The 20,656-nt window shown below is 42.0% G+C and overlaps 1 protein-coding gene across 1 annotated transcript in view; it reads right to left on the bottom strand.

The window, feature by feature from the left end:
* The window catches only part of LOC136100169 (ALK tyrosine kinase receptor-like), a 106,905-nt gene that overhangs the window by 61,889 nt on the left and 24,360 nt on the right, over positions 1–20,656 (bottom strand). Inside the window, exons 2-4 of the mRNA XM_071805915.1 lie at positions 17,310–17,441; positions 8,177–8,308; positions 6,823–6,923 (exon numbers count right to left, since the gene is read on the bottom strand). Of these exons, the coding sequence (XP_071662016.1) occupies positions 6,823–6,923; positions 8,177–8,308; positions 17,310–17,441 (365 nt within the window). The remainder of the gene's footprint in view (positions 1–6,822; positions 6,924–8,176; positions 8,309–17,309; positions 17,442–20,656) is intronic.

The following is a 20,656-nucleotide window of genomic DNA, read 5'->3' as shown; positions in this document are numbered from 1 at the left end:
CTTTGTGGAATTTCTGAAATGACAAACAGGAGACCAAATTCACCCAAGAAAGAGCAAAAACCTAGTCCTTGTCAATATGAACAGGACTTGGCAGGTTTAACAGAGAGGCGAAGAAAAACAAGGAGGGCAGATTTTCTAGCACAAGTTGCGTAATTTCAAGAACACCTGAGAACTGAGACTTGTATTTTACTTTCTTATGCACAAAAGAAAAGAAACACTCAGAGCCTTCTGGGTAAAGCTGGGGCCTGCTTATGCCTGTGAGTTTAATGGCCAGAAACACTCCAGTATGAAACCAGTGCTTAAATGCCTGACTGAGAACCAACGACACACATTCACAGCAGCATAAATACAAAATTCCCCAGTGGCACTCCAGAGTGTTGCTGTTTCTTTTCCCTCCCTTTCTGGGTGGCAATGCCCCGGGCTTTTAGTACAATGGTGCTACCTGGCAGGAAAAGCTAGTTATCTGTCTTTAGCACAAATAACCAAAAGAAAGATAAAAAGAAGAACACACTTCAAGCATGTCTTGGAGTAAGGTATTTTTAAGAAGATGGAGAAGACCCTAGAGGCATCCTTCTCCCAAGGATCTGCAGCAGTTGGATCTCACTGGTGGTTCTCTTGCTGCCCACACCCCAACTCTGCATGACAGGCTTATATCTTGTGAGACCCCACATTACTTAGTTCTCATACCCCCAGTCGTTTCCTCCCATCTATCATCCTTGCTCAAAGGAATTCCTCAAAATTTTTCTGACCAGGACCTGTGGAATTCTGAAATACAGACACTTTTTCTGAAAAACGTAACTCTTGTATTGGGTCTTCTTCATGGGACAGGAAACAGTGGAAGTTGTTTTCAGATGTGAATGCCCTGACTCAATAAATGAAGTGAGACATTAAAGGAGCTTGGAAAACACCTAATTGTTGAATAGAAACTGAAGTTGCAAGTTGGAATACAGTTTACACAGAATTAGACAACAGCTGCGGGCACCTTTGCCAAGTCTTAGTAAGTTTTGTCCATGAATATGAACTACGTTTGAGGCATGAAGTTTATCATATTGGCAATATTGTTTTTCTTACTAGAAATGAGAAATGGTTGCACACAACCTAGGCAGGCAAAAGAACCTTGTATTTTGTATGAACAGATTTTCATGCTATTTATTCTCGCATTATTTCCTACTTATATCTACTTTCATAAAATCAAGAACTTGATAAAAGCACCTACATTTCAGGAAAAAAAAAACAACAACATAACAAAATAGAGATGACGACAAAAGAGAAAGAGAAAATGTGCATAATTTTGCTGCCAGAGTAGCGTGGACTGACCGGGCCTTAAGAAATTTTGGATATTATAGATCATCTAATCCAACACAGAAGCCAGGTGGCAAAGGAAGCTAGAAATTATACAGGCAGATAACAGTGAATAAGCTGTACAGACTGTAAAAACAACACTTTAAAATAAAAAAGGATGCTAACAACATTCTGCAAAATAAAGCACATGAAAGGCTGCCCTAGCGGCATATCCATGTTGCGTTTTTCATGCTCATAAATGTTCTGAGTCAATGTTATTACCATGTATCCTTCTAAGTTATTTAAAGCTTAAGGAATAGAGGAGAAAAAGAGATACACTCTGCAGGTGTCAGCATGGGGCTCAGAATGCACTCAACGAATGATTTATATTATTGATTTACATGCTTTCTATGCTTTGCATAGAAAAGAAAACGGAATTAATAACCACAGAGGATGAAAACATCTTTATATCAATAAACGTGAACAAGAGGGCAAACTTCAACTATACTGTTCTATATCAACTTATTATATTTATTTTCTAGAGAGAATATGTTTACATTTGAAAAGTAATTTCAGGTTTAAAAGAAGTCTGGCTCAGTTTAGTACTTACTTACATAATGTAATGGTGGCTTTCAAGAAATAGCTAGTTGAAATGTCAAAATAGTATCAGAAAAATATTTTCATTTTTCTAAACACGGCCAAAGGCACAAAGCTCTTTTACTACCATAGGAATCTGTTTTCATTGTTTTTCAGCAGACCTATATCCTCAAAAATGTTTGACCCAGGATTTAACAGAACAATGAAATAATGTGGTTCCCAATCACAATGTAGTCCCTCTTGCAAAGGAGTCACCTTTCTTGGAGATGCATGTGATAACATTTAAGGCTAATTTCAAGTCCATCACCATTCAGGCAACACCATCTCTGTTTTCATTCTCCTTCTCTATTATAGCCTACACCAAAACTGCTTGCACAGCTTTTATTTCTCAAATAGGGCACTAAGGTCGATCGCAGATTCCCTTGTGCTGAACAAAGTGCAGCCTTTTTAAATATCAGTTTCCTGACTGTTCATGTTTCTGCAGTGACTTTCAAACGGAAGTAATAGTCACAATGCACCACAAAATAAAACCTCGCAGGACAGATACAACTACTGCTGCCCAGGCAGGTACACACTGTACCAAGCCCTCACAGACCGCAGCAGTCCTAGACATGGTTTCCTTATTTTTATGACAGAAGCCCAAACACTTTGGGAAGACACAGTTATGACTCTGATGATCTGCAGGCATCACCACATCCTTCAAAACCTGAGGCTGCAGACAGCAGGGAGCATCTCTGAAAAATGGAATAAAAAGTGAGTCAACATGTGCGACTCGGCACTTGTACAGCAACAACGCTGGGGCTCAGGGAGATGGGACTGCCTCGCTGTCCAGATGGGGGGCCAGAACTGAGTCTCCAGCTCCCACACGAAGGTGAGCACTCCCTGGACATCTGCAACACTTGTGTCAGTTCTCTGACACCTTTGCAAAGTACTGAGAAGTAGGTGGCCATCATAGTCTTGCAACTGTGCGCACCTAGGGGTTATATGCTGTGGCAAAGCAATTTAGTTTTGCCAAGGGTGGTGTCTGAGATGACAGCACTTCCCTTGGATTTTAATTGCAATGTGGTTTCCCAGATTCCCAGACAGGAGTACAGCTACTAACAACACACATATGGATTTATTCTTCAAAAAGAGGAAATGTCTAACCACTTCATGATCCTATTCGCCCTGTCAGCCTTGTGCAGGCCAACTGATTCCCACTCAGAGGAGGGGAATCACAGTGTGAAGAGAAGGGGTGAACAGTGCCGCATTTTATTACTCAAGCTCTATAAATTCTGCCTTTAAATCAGGCCACTGTTTGTATTAATTCTTCGCACTTTATGTGCATCCGCATGCTCAATTTCACGTGCTTTGTTTCCAATGAACTTTTACATGTGGGTTAAAAGGTTTTCCCTCTTGATTACTGTGACTCAGTTTGGTCACTCAAGCATTTCCTGAGCTTTTTGTTGCATCTCCCCTTTCTGGCTACTTCTGGGTAATCGAGCATCTTTTCATGGACTACGCGTACCACTTCCTGCGTTCCCCCAAGATTTAGTAGAAGTGCCACAGTTTCCCTCTTCCATATAAATTGGATTTTAAACACACAGTTAGTGGGGTCAACAGGCAAAGGACTCTACTGAATGTGCAACACAAAAAGATAACAAGGACTGTCTGGACTGCAAACAAGAGAGATTCTTTGAAGCCAGGATGCTCTAGCCAAGATTTAATAAAACAACAAAAAGAAAGAGAAAAACTAACTGAACCAAGAACAAAGGGCAGCATCACAAACTAACCGCTCTGACCTGCCAAAAGCACTGAAGAACAAGAAAATGAAAACATAAAACTGCTCAAAACAAACAGGAGCAAAGTTCAATACAAAGCTACACAAAAAACACAAGGCACATTGGGGCCAATCCCAAACGTGTGGGAAAGTATAGGCTGTGTGTATTACTGTATCCCCTGAATGCATTTTTACCCTCATCTCATCTTTTGATACATGTGGGGCAGTACAGAGTGGGTCAGGCTGATTTCTCCCTTTCTGAGTTAACGAGAAGCCTCCCACAAGGGATGGGAAACGCCAGGGGAGCACAGCCCAGCACGCTCCCCGTGACCAAACCCAAGCCAGGGAAAGCACAAAGATGGATGGTTGTGCTTGTCCTGTGCTTAGTGGCAACACATACACCAAAGATCACCCAGGCTCTGGAGTGCCCCCAAGCCAGTGTCAGCCCTGATGCAAACAGCTGCGCAGAAGCTCAGCAGCGAAGATGTTGGGACCAGACCACCCCACAAGTCTCCAAGGTGTGAGTAGTCATTTTTTCAGACTATTCAGTTGTTTTTGTTGTCAGTCTATCACAGTAGAAGATTAAACAGCCACGCTGAGAGAGAAAAAACAAGCCTGAAGCATTAGCAAACTCTTTGTGGCTGGTACCCACTGTAGACTGCTTGACTGTTTCCTTATCAACATTGAGTCCTGCTTCCATGGACATTCTGGCCAAAAACCAGCATCCTCCAGCCTGGTAAACAGCACTACAGCAGGTAATCCTCCTCACGCTGAGGATAAGTAATCAATTCCTATGCACAGCTCAGGCTAAAAAGCAGGGTGCCAGCATTTGCTGTGGTGGGTGTAATTGTCTAACATGACTGGATAAAATAAAAGCCAGTTAAGGGAGAAGGTGGAAAAATAGTAGCTTTTGGTAAACAGTGGGTCTAGCAGTGCCCCAGAGCTTCTATGTGGCAGAGAGAGAGGAGTCCAGATCAGCAAACTGGGAATGTCTGCTGGGCTCCTTTTTGCTCTCCTGTTGCCACTGGGGCAGGCACGCCATACAAGGAGGAGAAAGGGTATTAAATGACAGGCTGCAGGACAGCCTCCATCATTAACATATATTGATGCAGGATGTGAATCTGAGCTGAATCTCTCTGGGATGCTGGAATCAGCTGTCAACACCAGCCACTCTGTAAGTGAGCATGCAAGGAGAGCAAGCAGGTATCTGAAGAAGCATGTGAGCCGGATCAAATACAAGAGGGAGGGCAGGTTTATGGTTCACTCTGACTTCGGCAGAATAAATGGGTCTAATTCACACACACTTGCTGATATCCCTTCGCCACATGAATCATGAGAGGGTTTTTTGTCTGTGGGATTTCAGTTGCCAGAGAATCTGTCCTGGTTGTGACATGCCAGGTGGAGCTGTCAGCAGCGACAGGTAGAAGAAAACTCATCTTTTAATGCCTGAACTTGAGCCAGTTCAACTGAGAAGTGATTGAGGGTGAATAAATACAGGACAGCACTATGTATTTTCACAAGCTCTTTTCTGACTATAATTTCACTATAAGGAAGTTTGTTGGCACCTACTGGAGGAATAAGTGCATAGGGTGGAAATATCTCCTTTCTCCTCTTGTGTTGTGCTGAAAAGTGGAATTAAATTATTCTGCTCACAGACAGATTGTTCCAGTAAAATAGAACTTGAAGCCACCAGGGGCTCATTGAGAAGGGAAGCTTTTACACTATATGAAAAGGCAAGAGACAAAACCCTTGCCAAACTCCTTCACTCTTTATTACCGACAGCTGCAATGCTGGATGCGTGCGGATGCCTTTTAACTGCCAAGGGGAGTGACGGAGGTGGGATGGCATGTGAGCAGATGAAATATATGGCAGCTTCTCCCCCGACGGCAAGTTTAATTATTTGCACTGTTGTATACACAAGAAAAAAAAAATCACATATTGGGAAATCATTCACTTTGCTTCCTATGTCAGGTGGATTATGAAAAACACTCACTCTTCCCGGTCCATAGCAGAACAAGGCCTTAAAATATTGAGAACCTGCATATGCCTTTGTCACAGAAGGGAGGAAAAACAAGGTAGAAAGTATTTCCTAAAGAAAGAGGACATTAATATATCAAGACAGCAAACCCAGACGAGCTTTGCTATATGAAGAGAGATATCCAACAGAAGTGAACCAAACCAAACTGTAAGCCAGAGAAACATTTCTACGTGCTTTCATTCCAGAGGACTTTCTAATGCATCCCTTCTCGTCCTTTCTGCATTTTAAGATCAGTGGAACAGAGAGAATCTGATTATTTTGTCTGTTCAGTGCTCAGCCAACAAACACCAGACTCTGCTTTGTTAGGATCCAGGAGCTTGTGTAATACTTCAGGGTGACCATGCAAGATGTGAAATGGTCTAAGTCACCAGGCATGGTTCAAAGTCCTATCAGTGATAATACAATATGTGAGGCTATAGACTAAAGCGATGCAGACAGGTCATCTTTCTGTAATCTGCAGTTTAAGGGTTAAGTACAATTGACTCAGAAATGACAACCATTTGTGTAGAGCTGGCAAGCCTCGATATACGTGCTTACATTGATGTCATAAAACTGTCAACAGCTTTTCTGCTTGAATAAGAACCTGGTTCCATTCTACATCAATTTATCTCTGCTGCTGTTAACTTCAGTGCACCTATGAACAAGGCCTACGGGAGGGTTGGTAGGCTTGAGGAGCAGCTTGAGGAGCAGCTTGAGGAGCAGCCAGCTCAAATCTCAGCTGTGCTAGAGGAAGCATGCACTGTATTTTGTGAGCAGCTCAGGGGCAGCCCTGAAGCCTACGCTTTCTCAGATCTTGCAAATACAGTGTTTGTTCGTACAGTAAGCTTCTCCCTCTTTGCGTTTATGTCATGCTGGCTGCAATACCCTTACAGCAGATACACCTAATTATGAAGATTGTAATACATCATGTGAGGCCATACAATGAGGACAAGATACGCTAAGCTTTTCAGAGCGCATTTTGTAGCATTTCAAGTAGATAACCATATCTTTCACCTGCACACAGAAGCATTAAATTCATGTATTTTACAGATAAGCCATCAGAGAAAGTGGTTGCTGTGTTACTGACCCAGTGCCTATGTTTGAAAACCAGAGTCAAGCACACAAAAGCTCTGTAAGTTGCAAAAGAAAAGGGAACATTGGGACTTGCCTCACAGGGAGAGTTCCTCAGAGGAGCTGGAAACGCAGTGCTGGTCATGACAGTGTTTGCTACTGCAGGTGCTTTGCTGGTGTTAAGGAGAAGTGCACAACCTGGATAAAAGAGCAGGAAGAAAGTCAAACTGCAGCATTCACCTTCTGGTTTCGGGGTTTGTGAAACGTCCTCAGAACCTATGTTAGCTGGTTCCAGCTACAGAGAGCAGAAGGCTTTTTCAATTTACAAGGGATGCAGCTTCACCAACCCAACAAACATACTCAGGAAACACACTTAAAAAGTCTGTCTACCCCCTACAGCTATCTTCTTTTTTTCTCCATAACTTCAGAGTCATCATCCTTGCAAGGCTGAATAACAAAATGTATCTTTTATGAAAAAAAGGTAACTTGAAAGAGAATATTTATCTTAGCCAATCCCAAAACAAAATACAACTGTGGTAAGACACCACCAGAGTAATATCAATGCAGCTGGAGGCCTCTTTAGTCCTTTAATCACTTCTTGTAAAAAGAGGAACAAGGGCAGTAGTAACACCAGGGTTCCTCCTTGGCAGCTCTGCATGAAAAGGTGTGTTATTTGCATTATTTCAGCTCTGCCCCCCCCAGCTCAGGAGGGTACCAATACTTAGAGTCCAGTTATTTGGGCTTTCATTGAAATAATTGCCTCTACAGCATAGACAAATCATGAATCACCAGCACTTGCCAGCTTTCCACAGTACTCCCTTTCTTTGCCTTCATTTTCACCTGTCCTTCTGTCACTCTGTGGTCTGAGCCATCAGATGGCACAAACGCACCGTAGCCTACACCAGCTCACACAAAAGTAGAGAATCTTTCTCTTCATGTTTCACTCTGAATCTAACATTCTAAAGCAATGTTTGGATTATAAACCACCAGTTTTGCTGTAATTATCCATAGAAGTGGAACTCAAGGGACAATGGAGCAAAGAAAAGAAGAATTAGGAAATGAGAAGGGGAAAAAATAAGCAGAACAGGGAAACATAGGATGTAAAAAGGAAAACTGGAAAGAAAAACACAGATCAGTATGGAGGAGGGTCATGCAGATGAATATTTGGTGTGAAGTTGTTTAGAAAGCGTCAAGATCAGTATTTGGTGTCAGTCATGGAGACATGAAGTACCAGTCTATACCCTCAAGACAGAAAGTGAGCAGGTTAGTCGTTTCCTCAAAGCACTCAGAGTAGAAAGATGGCTTTTTTTTTTTTTCCACCAGAGGCTGGATATATAAATACACAGGAAAACGCGCCTTGTGTTTTATTGTTTCTCCCAACCAATTTGTGTAATTTTTTTTTTTTGTTCTCCACTGCTCATTCTCTGCACTTACTATTTGCTCTCACACACCTTCTACTGAAGGAAAGCGGTTGTGCTCCGGGCTCCCAATCCGCCATGGAGAAGGATGGGACGCAGAAGGGCCCTGCATCCAGCCGCAGTCTCCTTCTTCAAACGAACAGTAAAAGCCAGAGGGAAGATTTTCTGCAAGAGGGAAAGACAAACACGCACACACACACACACACAGAAGAACCCAGGTGAGCTGAGGAGGAGACTCCTGGGCACACAGAAATGCTGCAGTGTCTATTCTGACCAAGATGCCCAGGGTACACAGTCACCCCCACTGTCCTTCTGTGTGGGGTCGCGTACCTGCCTGACCATGGGGATGGGAGCGGCAAGGGAAACAACCCACAGACTGTGACGAATCCGAGTGAAAAGATGCATCTCATTATACACTCTGGAGTCTCCTAAATACCTGGTCTCTACAGCTCCACCCACCCAAGGTTACACCTTGGAGATGGCTTTCCTAACCCTTGCTTCTGCAGCTTGATGGAAGGAGATCTTGGATAATTTCCTGACATGATTCCCCTCCCTTACAGTCTAGATCTCTGGTCAGCCCAGCTTAGCAACACTATTGTGGTCTCAGGTGAAGAAGCACTGAATCATTTTGTGCCTCAGTTTTTGAACCTGTGGATCTGTTTGGTGAGAAGAGGATAGTTTATTTTAAGCCATACTTTCAGGCTTTGAAGCCCACTCATTCTGTCACTGGTTTGGGATTTCAGGCAAGTTTCCAGCTCCAAACAATAAAGGCACACTAGTTTTTTACCTTTAAATTAACCAGCTTTAAAGTAATAGTCATCTCATTTGAAGTAACTTCATGCCTTCCTCTCCTTCTCTATCTACATTGCAAGTTCTTACACAGGATGCAAAGCACATCTCGTGCCCTACTTACGTTGACACAGGTGAACATCCTCTACTCGGCCATGTATCACACATTTCCTTCAAAACTCATGAAGCTATTTTACTCATCACCCTCAGTAAACACCCACTGCCTCCCTAGTTTCTACTGTTGTCTAGTTCTGCCTTTGCATTTCTCTTCTTCAATGTGAGGCCAGACTTTGTACTTATTAAGTAACCTCAGCAGAAAACAAACCTTATAAAATGCCATGTAAAATCACTATCACTATAACATGATTTTTCACCTTTAGTGAATCTCTAACGATTCTTCATGCAGATTCTGCACCGAGGGTGCTGCTGACAACTCTGTCAGATATCAGAGGGCTTCTCAATAATAAAAGGGCAAAAACTGGGTTTTACCGGGGAAAAGATAGAGCACAAAGCTAGCCTGGGAGAAAAAAGTGTCTTTTTAATACAGAATTACATTAGGCAAGAAAGCTGTCAGAAGAGAAGAACAGCAACCAGTCATTTTAGCCTGCTATCCAGACTAACCAGTCCTTGGGGCTGGCAGTACAAAGCCCCTGGACACGCTTGCTCTTTGGGGCGGTCCTCCTTCCAATAAACTCGAAAAACTGCTGTGATGAACAGATGTAGCTGCAAAAGGGATGATGATATACTTCTGACTTCGCACAGTTTTTACACCACTGTATACTCATATCTGCCCTTAAAAAAGCTTAGTCCATATTTGTTTTCTCCTTCCATGTTCCCCTAAAACTTCCCCTAAAACTATCTTCCTTTTTTTCTTGTGGGTTTGGGGGTCGTTTTTGTTGGGTTTTGTTTGTTTGTTTTGTGGGGTTTGTTTTGTTTTGTTTTGTTTTTTCTTTTGAAATAAAGGAAAATGAGACAAGAAATCTGTGTAAAACTGCAAGATAAAAATGAAAGTTCATGTGCAAACACATCATAAAACTCCATATCCAGGAAATCAGTTTTTCCTTTCAACTGCTTGTCAAAAGTAGAGTAAAAATTTCTTAACTTACAAAATGGAGGATAGAATACAAACTCCTAAAGCAAAAGGATGTGTTATTCAGGTGATATGGGCAATTTCATTATTCTCTCTATGAAAAGAGGAGGCTCCCGAATTCAGGTCTTCTTGTGCCTATTAAATTTTTTCTGCCTGAAATATTCTGTCTGTAAAGCGGGTGCCAGACACTGAGGCACCAGTACCCAAAGCCCAGATCATTCGAAATGTTCAAATACCAGCAGAACTCCCTGGCTGAGACTGCAGGTCCATTAAATACCTACTCACAGGGCCTCTGCTTTTACTCACACACCTCAAAAGGCAATTCCTTGCCAGTGGCACATGCACCTTCTCCTTGGTCTACCCTGTAGAAAACAGCTGGGGAATCCCACAACTGTAGCTTCTAGACCATGAGTATTTGATTTTCTAGTAGCCTGGATCTCATCTCACTTCATAGAGGAAACTGAAACAAATCTTACATATGTCTCTTTTTAGTAGGGCCAAATTTGAACCTAGAACCTGACATGAAGGTGAGAGCAATGTTTTATCTTTATTTTCTGCAAGCATACAAATTTGCTATGAAAAGATGGAAACCTGGACTTAAAGCTTTTTCAAGTTTTTCCTTTTAAAAATCGCATAATTCATTCAGCCTAGTCTTTAAATGTGGAGCTGTTAAGCAGAGAGTTGCTTCCTTGTGCTGTACCCCTCTACAGAACTTGATTATATTTCATTGTGCAGCCTGAGGCTGGGATTGAAATAAAATGACAAATTATAATGTGTCCTGAATTCCTACTGAAGCAGCTTGGCTCAGTGTCCAACCAAATTCATTTCATGGCCATACACTACCTAGGATGATGTAAACAAGTCAGAGCAGCAGGAGGAGTCATCTAAGTAGCAAACCCTGCCTGGAGGCCATGAAAAGCTCACTGTAGATGGACAGTAAAGGGCATAAATAAGAAGCTATTACTTTCCCAGAAAATTTCATTCCTCCTCCACAAATTAATTTTTTATGAGTTTTCAGATGTCCCATGCACTGGATGCATTTTTCTCAGTTGCTCTTTCTTATTTTGAATACATATAGCATTTGCGATTCCACGTATTGCTACTCCACACAGATCTCTTTGCCTGGTGCTTCTCTGTCGATGAGTGCTTCTCAATTTTCTGAATGTTTTTAATTCAAACTCACATTGGTGCAGACACTGCACTGATGGGGGAAAGCTAACCTGACTTTATTGGAGAATTAAGTAAACGAGGGGGCAAAAGTTAAGTCTATTGAAACGTGCCATGTTGGATATTATCATTAGTGACAGGAACCTCTGAAGACTTAGACCTTAGCAGGATTAAGGTGTAGCTTGTGGATACAGGATAGAGATTAGAGTAATCCAGTGAGATTGGAGCACTGTGGGAACGTCTCTGCTTTTATTTGAGTGGTGAAGTAGAGAGAAGCCATAGGGTGTTAAACATGTTCCTAGGTAAATACTTTCAAGCCTTCAGAATGAATTATCTTTCAAGCAAAATCTATATAAATTCAAGGATTTTTGTTTTCACTCAGATTTTTCATCCTTTAACAGCAAGAAAAATTAGCAACTGGGATAATTTATGAGGTGAATGGATCAGGCTCTTGATTCCAAACTAAGTGTAAACCAACCACGTACTACAGTTTAAATTTTTGGGTGAAATTCTAGACTCATATTATAAAGGACACAAGCATAAAAGACTACTCTCGTACGTATGAACCTTTAATAAATTTAGGAGGAAATCTCGGAAGCCAAATAGATCAGCTACTCAAACAATTTAAAGAAGCACATGAATCTTAAACGTGGGCTTGTTTCAATGGCTGCCCCTAGCAAAGTTGGTCAGCCAAACGCTACCAGAAATGAAGCATAAAAAGGGAAGATACTTTTCAACACAGTCAATGAAGAGTTATCCTTTAATGCCAGAAGGCTTTGCTGAGTTCAGAACTGCCACAGGTTAGAATTTATTGCTAGAAGTACAGCTTTTGATCAAGACAGAAGCAAAAGGCTTAGAGTGTGCAAGACAGGAACCTTCAGAGAGCGCTGCAGGGCAATAGGTTGTTACTTCATCATTTTGCTCGCAGGGAGACTTTGCTGGGCTGTATCTGTCACCAGGCTATAAATTAATCCAGCGGTTCGTTCATGCATTTTTGCCTGGAAAGTAAACTGGCCCCTGTGGAATTACTTATCTATGCTTTTTTGGTCATGTTATCACAAATTCAAACCTTACAGGTTCCTGGTCCAGCTGCTGTCTTTTGCCAGGTGTGTGCACGCACTCCTCCAACTGCCCAGCTCGAGTCCCTCCTTTCACAAATCAGATACTCGTCTTCCTTACCTCACCTGGTAATGTGTTCAGCAGCCTTATATAGTCAATGAGGCAAAGAGTAAAAATTACGCTATAATCCAGTGGTTATGAGATTTATTTGAAAGATGGAGGACATTACTTTCAATCCCTGTTCCAGGTAAAACTTGCAAAACGTGGAAGAGGAGCCTCAGGACACACTTGAGCAACCCTTTTTCTTCTGAACTAGACCAGAACTCCAGACCACAATGTCTTGGAAACTCTTAATGGAAATAGGAAATAAGGGTTCACATTTACTTAGGCAGAAGAAAGAATCAGACCTGGGTTTCTGATATCCTGGGTGAATCTTCCTAGTTCTGGATCTCTAAATAATAAATGTACTGTCAGCAGTCAGCATCTCCTTTTTTTTTTTTTTTTAATACATCCATATCTTTCCTATCCACTATTTTCCCAGGCTGAAATTCTTTGGTGAATTTGAGCCAGAATTAAAATAATTGTGGACTAGCCAAAAGCATATGCACTTTTTCTCAGTAAAACTTTCATTTTTTGCCCAAGCTTGCTCTCATGTGATAAAAGATTCCTGAACCAAAATCCAATATATTGTTAACTAAAAACAGAAGTACAAAAGCACTGAAACAAATTCTCCCTTTCTGTAAAGTAGAGCTGTGCCAATCTATATTAGTAAATAATTTGAATTTTCATCTGTCCTGTACCATACCAGGTATACTAGACATATGATTCTCTACTACAATAAGTACATTATTTTTTTTGCAGTAAGTTATAATCCATAAAAGCATGAATTTACTAGCAAAGACATAAGACAATCAGTATCTGAAGTGTTAATGTATGTCTGCAAAGTATTCTTCGGTGAAGTAATTTTCAGTGTGGCACTTTCATCAGTCTGTTAAATCTATATGTCTGATCCCAAATCAACACAGTTTGGCATCCAATACCACATCTGCCTCTTTGAAACTGTCTTTTGTTCCTGGAAGAATATTAGATTATGACTCAAACAAGAATATGCTTTTCTCTAGGAGTCATCCCTCTGATATTATACTCTCTACACAGACCAGTTGATTGCATGCAGAACAAGCACCGTGACATTTCATTGAGCATTAATAAGTAAAGAGATGTTAACAAACAGCTGGCTTTAGGGAGATTTTGTTCAGCTAAGAAAAGAGCAAAAATCCAATGAATAGGAAAAAAAAAATCACACAGCAAAAAAGAAAAAAGAAAAACAAAATCAGTACATGCACTGATTCACCTGACTGTGAAAGGAAAAAAAAAATCCAGCATCTCCTTCAAGCTCAAAGACAGAAGCTTTTGGTTAATGGTCATTTTAAAAGCTCTCCCCTCAGTTCACGAGCATCTTTTGCTGACAGCTCTTTTGTGTAAGCAGAAGCATTTGGGGAACCACTTTTCTGCTTTATATATCTGAATCACTTTTTGCCACACTTGCAAAAAACTGATGAAAACATCCGTGTTGCTCAGGAGTAAAATAACAGCTGATATGCTGAAAGATGACATATGTTTTGTGTTAGGCTGCCATGTGGATGTACTGACAGGTAAAACATTAGATAATTTCTCTGTTTTGTGTAAGAAGTCTTATGCCAACAATATTCAAGACAGTAACAAGGAAAAAGCAGAGAAATCAGCCATACAACGGAGCAGGCTTATGTGTGGATAAGGACACACACCCACAATTCGAGCTCTTGCTCTGGCAAGCCAGTCTTTTCTGTTGTTTGGATGGAAGACGGTGCTTTTTGGGCCTTTGGCTCTAAGAACTCTCATTCCCAGTATCTGGGGTTGAAAACAAGACGTGTAGTCTTCTCCTCAAGCTGCGGAGTGGTGCTCTGCTAAACAGGTGGTTAAATATCTTCTGCTGTTTTACATTTTCTCATTTACATTCTCCATACATTCTTTGCTGATACAACTGTAAGTGCTATTTACTGCTTTATGCAAACAGCTACAGATGAATGGTGCATGGAAGAGGAAAAGGCACCCAAACCAACCCCTGTGGATGGCTTAGGTGAGAGAGACAGGGGACTTCAGCAGCTGTCTAACCATGGGATACAGGGTGGCAGCCAGGGGTAAAAGCAGCCTCCTGATATGTGAATATGGACAAGACACCAGCCACAGGTGCTCCCGATGTTTGAAAGGAATAGGCGAGTGTTTTCCTCTAGGTCTGCCTCATCCCATGGCTGTATTTAGTTTGCATCAGCGACTGGTCCAGCTCCACCTGCGAGCTCTGTTGGTTCCACTGGTACAGGATCACCCTCATAAGGCAGAGCCATTTACAGCAGATAAACACGACAGTGTATCTGGACATACAGTTGCTGGTAAATAATCTCTCTCTATACTAACGCTGGTCCTATGAAAGTAAATTTAACATTCACTGAGTGTGTGTCATTAATTAATACAACTTCAAATTATAACAATGTCTAACATAATGGAGAAGTGTACAGTTGCAAGGTTTTAACTAGTTCACTAGATGATCCCAGATCAAACTACTCTTCTCCACACCAATAAAATCTATTCTTTTATTTCTTTGTTAGCAGCAAATAACTGGAATTTGCTAGAAGTTACGTGTCACTCTTATGTTAAGTGTCTACAAGAAACAGCAAAGGTCTGTAAGTCTGGACATCACCTGTATCAACACAGCTTGCTTGAGTTACCCAGATTCTCCCCTGCTCTAGCTGTCACATAGAAAGCTAAACTGAGAATAATTGCCTCTTCTATTCCAAAAACTTTTGCCAGTACTGGTACTTTGGTCAGGGAACACATTTTTTGCATACCAAATCAATGCAGCTCTGTTGACAAAAGTCCATAGGCTAGATCAGCTGTGACACATACACTTCTGTCCTGCTTTTGTTGAAAAACAAGTTTCTCTTTTAGTGAATTTGCCTGTCAGCTAGAGCCTTCATATTAACTGCATTTTCCTGGAGAACCAGATACATGTTTTGGTAAACCTAGCAACGGAATGCAAACTTATTGATAAGCACAGATGGACATCTTGCAAGAGGGGCAACCAGAAACAGGTGACCAAGAAACTGACCAACTGAGTATAACATTCCATTCACGTGAATACTTCATATAAAAGTGGGAGATCACGAGGATCTCGTGCCTTTTTTCCCTTCTGCTTATGGCCAACATTAGGAGAGGATCTTGCCAGTCGTCCCTGCGAACTGAGGCCCAGTGACAGACTGAATCCAGCTCTGGTTGGCTGCAGAGTCCAATCCAGGACTTTGGGTGCTGGCTCTGCAGTTGCTGGGACTTTCAAGATTGTTTTGTATATTTTGTATTATTTTCTCTATTCTTATTAGTAGCATTAGTAAAACGTTTTTAATTTTTCCAACTCTCTTCTCTCTGTCTTTCTTTCCCTCCCGATCACCTGTCCTTAGTGGGAAGGGGGGAGAGGGAGGGGCAAAAGGGAGAAGGGGCAGGGGGAGAGGAGGTTAACAATACATCTGCCAGGGTTTTATTGTCACCCCGCAATCTAAACCCTTGGCAACTTCAAACTGATAAATGATGAACTTCCAACGATTATTTTTCTTAATACGTTTGCCCTTTGGATAACCATACAGCTGACGATCCACCACTCCTTAAGGGAAAGTCCTAAAGCATCTAGGTTATGCAACACAATTACAAAGTATTCAGACACATGAAGTTTTAAGAAAACTCAGGTTGCTATCTATGTTCCACTGTGTTTTATTAGACTACTTACTGCAGAAGAGAGGATAGAAAACAAGAGGAATTACAAAGACAAAGGAATTGGTCAAAGACAAGCTACTGGCTCTACTCATTTTTCACCTTGGAATTTTTCTCCTTCCTCCCCCTTCTACCACATGCTGTGCTACATTTTGATTAAAAGCTCTAACAAACTACACATATCTTAATTCTATAAGGCATCTAGCTATTCAGGCTATACTTCATTTGCATTTTTGATCAGGACTTTAGAAGAGATAAAGCACTAAGAGCATTGTAAGAACCTGCTGCAGAACTAATTTAATGAAATATAACAAAGGAAAGTGTAGAGTCTTGTATCTGGGTAGGAACAACCCCAGGTTCCAGTATAAGTTGGGGAATGACCTGTTGGAGAGCAGCGTAGGGGAAAGGGACCTGGGGGTCCTGGTGGACAGCAGGATGACCATGAGCCAGCACTGTGCCCTTGTGGCCAGGAAGGCCAATGGCATCCTGGGGTGTATTAGAAGGGGGTGGTCAGTAGGTCCAGAGAGGTTCTCCTTCCCCTCTACTCTGCCCTGGTGAGACCACATCTGGAATATTGTGTCCAGTTCTGGGCCCCTCAGTTCAGGAAGGACAGGGAACTGCTGGAGAGAGTCCAGCGCAGGGCAGCAAAGATGCTGAAGGGAGTGGAGCATCTCCCTTATGAGGAAAGGCTGAGGGAGCTGGGGCTCTTTAGCTTGGAGAAGACTGAGGGGTGACCTCATTAATGTTTACGGATATACAAAGAGTGAGTGTCACAAGGATGGAGCAAGGCTCTTCTCAGTGACAACCAATGATAGCACAAGGGGCAATGGGTTCAAACTGGAACACGAGAGGTTCTACTTAAATTTGAGAAGAAACTTCTTCACAGTGAGGGTGACAAAACACTGGAACAGGCTGCCCAGGGAGGTTGTGGAATCTCCTTCTCTGGAGATATTCAAAACCCGCCTGGACACCTCCCTGTGTAACCTCATCTGGGTGTTCCTGCTGTGGCAGGGGGATTGGACTGGATGATCTTCCAAGGTCCCTTCCAATCCCTAACATTCTGTGATTCTGTAATGTAAGTGAGTAAAGGAACGTTTCAAATGGTCTGCTCCAGACAAACATCCAGTAAAACTGCCTATAGATACTGGTCAGCATACTGGTCTTTTGTTAGTGCTAAATTAGTGCTAAAGCCTCAGGCATTAGCATTCAGAAGGATCAGTGCTTTTGGAAAAGGAGGCTGCAGCCTGGGGGTTCCGTTTTACTCACTGCACATTTCTCCCTCATCTTCTCCCTGGGCGCAGTCCCTGATGAAGTCACACGCCTGCCCCAGCCTGATCGCCGTTCCGTTCCAGCAGCTGAAGGAACCCTCCAGAGACATTTTTGAGCCAGAGGCAGATCCTAGAGAAAAAGAAAACAAAAACCACTTTAGGTTACTGAAGGGCCTTCTTCTCCAACAGGTCATAGGATCCTGGGGAGCACCAAAGAGGAAAACACCTTGTGAAATTCCTTCAACCCAGTAATTATGTGACAAAGTAATTATTTTGTTTTGTTTGGCCTGTTTAATCTTGTTAAATATCTAGTAGTCCACCTAATGGTGACCTTCAGTTCCCCAGGCGTTCCTGATATTTTAACTTGGAAGCCATCTTTGACCCTTGAAAAGAGGGTTGAAATCCTGCAGTCTGCTCTGTGGTACTTCTCAAAACCAGCACAATACACATGACAGATTTTTAATTATGTGTGAATTTACTGCTATACTGACAGTCCTAAAGTCTAGCTTCTCTATCTAGCTCAGGAACAACATGACTACATGGCTTGGAAAGAACACAAGCTTTCATCATGCCCTCCTGTCAGCACATACTACCTATGACTTAGATATCTCACATTGTTATATCCTCGCTGCAAGAGAGAAGACAGCCTGATCTCTGCTTGTCGTTTTCTTTCTCTTCTATACTCACTCCTGCTCATGCATCCTGCACTCCCCTCCTCTTGAGTCAGGGAGCCCACAGCAGACTATAACTACCAAGATACCAAAATCGCTAATACATTTTACCTATGCCAAGCAGTGAAAGGCAGCTAGCAATGTGGAAAGGAGCCAATTCTTATGAAAAGAGATCACTGAACATTATAATTAGAGGCCAGTACCATCCACTCAGAAATGAACTTGAGTACTTCTTTTTCTGAAGGCACTCAGTTCCCTTGACAGCTGAGGAGTCAGAGATCATCCAGCCCAGGGGGTATAATTTTCCTTACCTATAGGAGTTTTCTCATCCTTTGATTTTGGCCAAGTGAGCTACTTAGGACAAGGTCTTTTTTATTTTTTTAAGAGATAGATGGTCTAGATCAGCCATCTGAAGGAGGCAGGAATTAGTTTAGCAACATCATACAGTCAGCATGTATGGAGGAGGTCAAGCTTGAGAAGTGCAAGGGCCCTTCCACAAAAATCTGGGTGTAGGTGCAATTAATTGGAACCTCCTGACTTTCTGCAAAGATGTGCTTCCAGTTCACTGCTCCTAGAGGTAGGAAGAGGTCTGTGCTGCAAACCCCACACTGCAACAGCTCCTGCCCTGTCTCATATTAAATGGGTAAATACTCAAGATTAAACCAAAGCCTGTGGGCAGACTGAGCCACTGTTTGCCTAACTCATCTGTGCTTGCTAAACAGCACAGCTACATCATGTTCCCTGGTACTACAGGGAGTTGGGAATCACTGGTGATTCAATTAGATGTGCACTTGATACTTTTATTTATATTGCCTGCCAAAACTAAAAATTAATGAAGCATGTAGGAAAACAACCACTATTTCTCTTCAGGCTCATTTTATGGCGCAAATCAATTCAGGAGTGGGGGGAATACATGCCAAACCTTTTTAATAAAGGACCCTGGCTCCTGAAAAGGGTGCTCTGTGTTATTGTCAGCTCAATTTTTTTCACCTGCCTTTGAGCAATTTTGGCTTGCCGCATACGGGCTGCACAGTGCCCTTGTATTTCAGTCAGGGTCAAGGCTGACTACAGAGGAGAGCTTTGGAGAAAAAATAGACCAAGTAACTCAGAGCTGGCTGCTAACAATTTCTGCAGGCCCCTCAGTGAGGGTTTAAAGCAATGAGAAGATATCTTCCTTGGCCTTGCCGTGCTCCTTGCAAAAGTGCACTCTTGGAGACACCGTTGAGAGCCTTCCCTGCGTCAGAAGCAAAGCTCTTCGCATGTCACAAGTCAGTCACAGTGGGCTCAGGTCAGTGTGCAAACGATGCCAGAAAACCATAGGAAGTAACTCTGGTAACTCAGCAGGTGATCCCTTCTCCTAGGGGTATGCAATGAACCTATATGGTACCATGTTGCTGGAAGCATCACCTAAAGAAAAGTTAAGCAACAAGGCCCAGAGCACTTCCATGAGGTTAGTAACATCATGACACTCTTAAAAAGTTTTACGCGAAATCAGAAGTACTTTTGTCTTTCTGAATTACTGCACAAATGGTTTTGAAGAAACACCCACGTTTACTACCAGCTCTCACGGCCCACTCAGTTCATCTGCAATCTTTTCAGCAACGTCCATATTTTATCCCAGCAGCTGCTGGGATATGATATGCAGAGATTCAGAGGAGGGGTTACTGTAGGCAATGGAGTTTTTCTGTTTACTCAATTCATTTAACTTTCTAAAGGCACTCAGTTTTCCAAGCACATTACTGCATTAACACTATTTATAACAGAACCAAAGCATTCAAGAGCACCTACTGTCTTCCCAGTTGTCTTTGTTGCAGCCCAGGAGCACAAATCTCCTGAAGTCAACTGACTGTTGTATTCAAAAGCCATCGGCTGCAACTAGACATCAAGCAATTCCAGGAGCTTTTCCTCCAAAACAAAGCAGCAGATTTGCATGCTCATTCATCTCTGTGGAGACGGGGCTTGAATTAGCTCAGATTTACATTAGATGCGTATATACATGCTCCTTGTATAGGTTAGAGAACACAAATAGCAAAGCTGAAGCCTGGGGAACGGCTGGGCTCTGTGACAATGCTTGACTTATTCCTGTCTCTTTTTTGTTTGCCTACTGTGTGCACAAACGCAAAATGAATTGGATAAAAGAGATGATTAACTAGTAGAACAAATGGATAACCAAAAAAGCCCAAATAAAAATGACCTTTTTAATAGGCCACTTGATGCAGCTGTTTGCATCCAAGCTCAAGAAAACTTGATTCTTAATTAAAATATTTTGTAACAAAAATAGATATTTGCTCTTTTCATTTCCCAGCCCAAATGACTCCTGGCAAGGTGAGCCAAAATGACCTGGATCACTGAGTCAAGTGGCCTCAACCAACACACACAAAAGATGTGCAAGGAAAGGAAAATGAATGGTATCAAATCAGTATCAAGGCAAAATTTGTGGGAGACATCCTTTATAGTTACAGCAGTGTTTATATAGCCAGTGGCATACATAAATTATAGCAGTCATTAAGCTGCACCATGGCTGGCCTGGAGTCTTATAAATCATTATTTAAACAGCAACATTAAACAAATGGCATTTCAGGCTCTAAATTGAAAGGAGAAACAAACATCTCCTTGGGGAACACATGCTGACTTTGTACCTCCCAGGTCCTGCTTCTGAACACAATCCAACCTT

Source organism: Patagioenas fasciata, chromosome 3, assembly GCF_037038585.1.
Source record: "Patagioenas fasciata isolate bPatFas1 chromosome 3, bPatFas1.hap1, whole genome shotgun sequence".
Classification (NCBI taxonomy): Eukaryota; Metazoa; Chordata; class Aves; order Columbiformes; family Columbidae; genus Patagioenas; species Patagioenas fasciata.
Note: the sequence above shows the minus strand (reverse complement) of the source record. Positions and strands in the feature narration are given on the sequence as shown.